This window comes from Anoplophora glabripennis, unplaced genomic scaffold, assembly GCF_000390285.2.
Source record: "Anoplophora glabripennis isolate ALB-LARVAE unplaced genomic scaffold, Agla_2.0 scaffold1639, whole genome shotgun sequence".
Lineage (NCBI taxonomy): Eukaryota > Metazoa > Arthropoda > Insecta > Coleoptera > Cerambycidae > Anoplophora > Anoplophora glabripennis.
This window is the reverse complement of record NW_019417732.1, coordinates 38,904-45,734: the sequence shown is the minus strand read 5'-3', so window position 1 is coordinate 45,734 and position 6,831 is coordinate 38,904. Positions and strand designations below refer to the sequence as shown.

The 6,831-nt window shown below is 31.3% G+C and overlaps 1 protein-coding gene across 1 annotated transcript in view; it reads left to right on the top strand.

Annotated features, from left to right (window-relative positions):
* The window catches only part of LOC108916178 (aladin), a 25,165-nt gene that overhangs the window by 1,487 nt on the left and 16,847 nt on the right, over window positions 1–6,831 (top strand). The window contains exons 2-3 of the mRNA XM_018722385.1: window positions 3,131–3,676; window positions 5,422–5,675. Coding sequence (XP_018577901.1) covers window positions 3,131–3,676; window positions 5,422–5,675 — 800 coding nt within the window. The remainder of the gene's footprint in view (window positions 1–3,130; window positions 3,677–5,421; window positions 5,676–6,831) is intronic.

Sequence of the window (6,831 nt, the reverse complement as noted above, 5' to 3'; positions counted from 1 at the left end):
TACATCATTACTTATTTTACAATACCCCCTACACCAGGGGTCGGCAAGTAATTTTAGGTGGGGTCCGGATACTTTTGAAAATTTTTAACGAGGTCCAAAAAAAAAATCATATTATTTTTTTATTTTAATTTGGACTCAAATTTAATCTGCTTACTAACCATTAAGAACTCACACACTCACACATTTGTAAAATACTAGAAGAAGAAATTTATTTAAGTAATTTATACTTTCAAAAAATTTTTGGCGGTCCAGTATTTTACTTTCCGCGGTCCGGACCTGGACCGCGGTCCGCCAGTTGTTGACCCTTGCTATAAATCATATTTAATAAAATTCATAAATAAACCTTTATAGTAGTTCTAACAAAACACATACAATAAACACTTGGTTATATTGTTCCTCAATTCCAAACACTCTTACAGTTAAATAAATAAATAGATATCTAACTGTTCATCATATATTTTTAAGTAAATGTATATATATATATATAATTATGAGTAAATAATATGGCGTCACTATTTCCGATTTCCATTACTTTTGGCATAACTGACAATTGATTTTATATAACTATAACTTGGTTGGTGTTGAGAATCTAAAAAAATTCTTCATTGATAAGGAACTTATTGTTACTATAAAAAAAGAATTGCATTATGGAATTGTAAATAGCTATCTTATTGGTTTTTCAAATGAAATGTATCGATTATTAGACATATATTTAATAATCCAATGCAGTTATATATTATGGCTTTATAGCCCTCTCTTTCTTTAATAGTAAGATAAATATAACTAAAATATATGGTTGGGACATAAAAATATTAGGTTTGCTTATTGTGCTTTAAGGTATCAGTACTTAAAAATACTGTATTATTTAATTTTTAACAGGGAATTCAATATTTTTACTCCAATAAGAAATTGGGCAATAAAACATATTTACATTTTTTGATACCTGAAAGTATAACAGATGAAATCTTGACGAAACATAACATTTCCTTGTACTGCCCCTGCATTTTTTGTGAAAAACAAGCTTTCCAACTGTTTGATAATATATGAGATGTTTCATTAAAGAAAAACAAATGGACATCTAAATCTGCATAATGCGATGCTCTTTTGTTCTTCGATAAATTTCTTGCCTAAAATTAGTCAATAAAGCATTTTTTACGTTTTGGATAACTTCAAAAGCAACCAAGTTAAAATCGAATATAATATATTCGCATGATAACTGTGCATACAGGGTGTCTAAGAATAAATGTAAAAATTTTAATAGCATATTTAACTCTTAAAAAGTAAAAACTTTTGTTTAATAAATTTTTGTTCGATATTTTGTACTCATTAAAATAACACCAATGGGCAGTTTATCTTAGAGATTTTCGAAAAACGTTATTAAGACAAAAGTTATTGCTTTTAATGAGCTAAATATGTGGTTTACATTTCTGTACTTATTTCTGAGATACTCTCTATAATAAATGTGTTTATTACACCTTAATATAGCTTGTTAGTTTTACTTATTATAGTAATTCGAAAAGTGATATTTTCCATATAACGAGCGTTCAAATAAAAACGTGGTCGAAGTTGGCTCTGACACATTGGACGTAGGGAGTAGTTTATAGCGACCAACTTAATCTCATTTCTCAACGAGCTGTATAGCAGCTGTCAGTTTCAATAACGTTAATGACTATATAACTTTATTTTAAAGAATAATCGTGATAACAATAACAAACAATTAAAGGAGCTGCGGAAAGTGTCCCCCTCCTTGTTATAACAATAAATTAAAGCAGCTGCTGAAAGTGTCCCCCTCCTTGTTCCAAGCACTTTTCACACCTGTTCCTCAAAGAATTAAAGACATTTTCTAAGATGCTCGGGGTATTGTTAATTTCACGAATCTTGTCTATAAGTCGAGCCTGCAGATGGTTTAAATCAGGAATAGGCAGTTCAAAAATAGTGTTTTTAAGGTAAGGCCACAAAGAGAAATCACACGGCGTAATATCACATGACCTCGGTGGAAATTCATGTTCAGCATTGAGACTTATTAGTCGATTTTGGAAAACTTCCCTCAACATATTCATCGTCTCGCCTGCCGTATGTGCCCTTGCACCATCTTGTTGAAAGTAAAAGGAGCGATAATTTCTTCTCTATACCTTTGCGCAGTAAGAGTACCATTAAAAAAATAGGTCCATAAATCCTCCTTCGATTGAGAGCACACCAAACTACAATTTTTTGAGCGTGTAGAAGGCCCTCGACAAAAAAGTTCTCTGGTTTTTCAGAAGACCACATTCTCATATTCTGTGAGTTTACGTAACCACTTAAATGAAACCAGGCTTCATCAGAAAAAAAGGTGATATTATGAAGTTCACCGTAGTTGTTTAAAAACCATTCACAAAATACAGCCCGTCGCGGAAAATCAACTTCATGAAGTTCTTGCTGACAAGTTAAACGATAGGAGAACAAACGCAAATCTTTTTTTAACACTGTCTGGCAGGTACCGACTGATACTCCCACCATTTGTGATAAAACACGTACAGAAGTTCTTGGCGCATTTTCCATTATTTGTTGGACATTTTCTTTTAATTCTTCAGTCCGCTTTTTAGGTCGGCCACTTCCTTCTTTTCTTGTTACACTGCCCGTTTCACGAAAAACAACACAACGCTGAACTGCACTTTGAAAAATTTTGTACTCAACAACGCCGGGAAATTGATTTTGAAATTCTATGAAACTTTCCTCAATAGAATACTTCCATATTCCATCAATCTTGCGTCCATTTCTAAAGTAGGACTCTATGATAAACACTTTTTGTTCTTGAGAAAACACCATTTTAAACGCTTTTTAAAACGAAAATATTCAAATTGATAGCGGCGATATAGCGCTTTGACAGATGACGTTTAAGTTCATTTGCTATACGCTACGCCCTACATCCAAATTTTCAGAACCAACTTGACCACGTTTTTATTTGAACGCTCGTTATTAAATTATTACTATAATTTGCTCTAATATTAACATATAAAATATTTAAGCAATCATTGTACGCAATTTTTTCATGATATACTTTTAAAATATATATTAGATTTTTGATATCAATTAAAATGTTTGTAAAAAGTCTTGTTTTTATGTAATTACCTAAACCTATTAATTTTTTTAGCTGGAATGTTACCCAAAAATACATATAACAAGAGATTTGTTACATCCGGTTACGTCAAGAGATGAAGGAAAGGCACTATTTCTACCTGTGAATGTATCCTTCTTAAAACAACTTACACAAATCTATTATGAACAAGGATTTGTTGAAGCTTTACATACAGCTTCAGCACATAATCAAATTATTATTTCTAAAGGAGCTTTGATGGTATTAGATATTTTAAAATATATTAATAAAATAAGAATTTTATTCAACCCTAACATAAAATATAGTGGTACTAATCTTATAAATCAATTTTCTCAAACAAGAAATTGGTTAAGTAATACAATTAGATGTATATCATGGCATCCTCATACAAAAAAAGTGGCTGTAGTTACTTGTGATGACAGTGTTAGAATTTTTAGTGATGATAATGCCATTATGCCATTGTTAAGATATAAGCATCAAAGAAATATTACATGTGTAGCATGGAGGTACATGTCCAATTCAGAAATTGCTGTAGGTCACGAAAATGGAATAACGGTGTGGAATATTGATGCAAATTCATTGGTAATTATTGTATTTTATACACATTATTTTGAATGTTATATATTTTGGGAATACATATTATTGTAATGTTATACACAGTAGGTAGAAGTTATTATTTTAAATAAGTTTTTGTAGCATAGTTTTTTGTTCGTCTTTTGCTCGCAAAGAACGTTTTAAAGAGTATTTTATATTGTACTATGTTCTGTTTCTTGGTAGAGATTTTTGGAAACTTCAAAAAGGTATACTTATTGTATATCTAAAATACTCATACGTAGGGTCTGAAAAAAATTGATTTCCGTTTTTTGTTGTCAGCTAAAGGAGGCATTTTAATTTGTAATCTTCTATAATATATTTGAACACTTTTACTTTTTAACAAGTTTATTGTTCGGCTTCCATAGTTCGTCTCTCTACATTTTTGTTACAAGAATTAACGAGGTTGCCGATTTGTTAATTCAGCAATATTTCATAACGCTAAAACTACAATTAACAACTTATTTTATACTAATGTAAGTAGGTCGGTACAATGTCCCAGCGTATTAAATTATACAGGATGATTTACTTTCTTGTTGAAAGAAAATCTAAGCAAGTTAAAAACAATATATTTTCACTGTATTACAGAAGTTTTCTCCAGTTTACAACTTGACAACACATTCAGAATAAGAAAAAAACCATATTTTTACCTCATGTTTACCATTACGATTCCTGAACTTTACACGCCTATTGAACATACAGAAAATCGCATATGGCACTATAAACTTAATCACATCCTGTAAAATACTATTGACACAAGAATTAATCACAGTTATTAAGTAGTTTCTACAAAATTCCCAACAAAACAGAACAAGTACATTTTCCGATGTTTATGTGGGTGGTCATGGATTCATTGATCTTTCACTATGAAAACTTCAGTGAATTCTAGTATTTCAACGTTTCTATAGTTCGGATACTGTCGAAAAGATTGCAACTTTTTTGTTATATTACTGTCTCGCTAAAAGTACAATTTATTGTTTATAAGTTTATAAAACAGCGACTTTCAGCACCGTAAACTATCTGACGTTTGAGGGTATATGTGTTAAGATATAACTCTTGAATGTAGTACTGCGAAGCTACTTGTAGGCTACACTTTCTATAATATCTCAGTAGATGTTCAGGTAAGTCGTCGTAAGTTGTAAAAATATTTAATATGACAGTTTAGCAAAAAGATTAAATATAATTGACTAGAATGACCCCAATTACTCGATTGTTTATAATTAACAACTATAGTAGAAAATTGATAATACTGATATCCATTTTTCTTTGAATCAATGAGTTTTAGCAATATGCGACATTAAATAGGTACAATGTTCTTACATAAAATATGTAATTTTTCTCAAAATTTCTACAGACCAAAAAATATGACAAAAAACAAAGAACTGTTTAATTTGTTCTTAGCTATTAATATTTTGTAAAATATTAAATTATTTCATATTCAACTACCCAAAAAACACTCATAACAAATTTAATTTTGAGTGCTTTAAAATGTAAAGTTATATAGGAGAAAAAAATATTTCTAATATATATATTTGAAAGCTCATAACATTTTAAGAAAGAAAAATTATTCTGAGTTTTCTTAATCTAAATAGTTGATATTCACTTAAGAAAACTACCCTTGTGGAATGTCCCATGTATATGTACTTAACGTAAAATGAAATTCAAACCATTTATTAAAATTGTTAGATTTAATTGAACAGAAAATTTCACTAACACTTAATTTCTGTTCCTTAAAGGTTTCGAGACCATCTATAAGTAATGCAGTTTTTCTAAAATTACCAAATCACAAACCCATTATGAGTATAGCCTGGTCTCCAAAAGGTGATAAGTTAGTTAGTTGTGCTGCTTGTGATAATACAATATATGTTTGGGATGTCGAGTTGAATAAAACAAGTTCTCAAAAGAGACCTGGTAGCTCAGGCAACATATTACTTAAGTGGTCTCAAACAGGAGAAAAATTATTTAGCTGTTCTAATGGACTTGTGTTTCGGTAAGTTCGATTGTATACATATTTTTTTATAACAGAAACCCCATCTATATAATGTTTTAAAAATTTTGTCAAAAATCCATCTATGCAAAGTGGAGTAAGCTTTATTTGAGTAATTTTTCAAGCAATATAAAGAAAAATCTTGTGGTATATATATACACAGGGTGTTCCATCTAAGGAATTCTTTCTGTAACTCTGTAATTGTAAAATTTATGAGAAAATGGTTTTAATAAAAGATGTCTGGAATCGTGGCCATATAAAGAAAATATTTTTAGCTTTACAGGGTGTTCCATTTCGCATGGGCGCTGCATAACTTTGTTATTTTAAATGGAACACCCTGTATATTATTACATTTTTGAATTCTTTGGTTAATATTAGGTAAATTTTATTAAATGTTTAAAATTTACCATTTTCAAGATAATCTGTTGTTTTTGAAAAAAATCACAATTTCAGTTCTCTAAATGAGGCTAGATAGCGTCTAAACCGTAAAGGAGAGAACGCACTAGGCAGTCGCGGTCCCGTCCCGTCGCGGACCGTGCTAGTCGCGATCGCGCGCGGTAGAGTTCCTTCCCATGTTTTCTAATGTATGCAGTCGCACTAGACGTTCGCGGTCCCGTCGCGGTCCCGTCGCGTTCTCTACCGATCTTTTTCAAAAAACAGAACGCATTAGGCGGTCGCGGTCCCGTCCCATCGCGGACCGTGCTAGTCGCGATCGCGAGCGGTGGAGTTCCTTCCCATGCTTTCTAATGTATGCATTCGCACTAGACGTTCGCGAGCTGGCCGCGGTTCCGTCGTGGTCGCATCGCGTTCTCTACCGACCTTTTCCAAAGAATCTCGGGAGCAAGGACGTCGCCAGCCAATGGGCTAGGGGGGCAAGATAAGAGAAATATAAGTTATAAGTAAAAATAGATACAGTGAATTAATTTTTTATAGAAATATTTTTAATAAAACCTTTTTAATACAAAAAAAAAACAAAAATATATAAATATCTAAAAAAATAAAGAAATTCAACGAAAATTAGGTAGAACATAATCTTTTCGGATTTTTTGAAAATTTGTCGTCCACTTTATTAATAAAATCTTCATGGTTGTCAAAAATAAGCTTTCTGTGTATACTCATCATTGCTAGGCCATTGAGACGATTTTGTACCATAGTATAT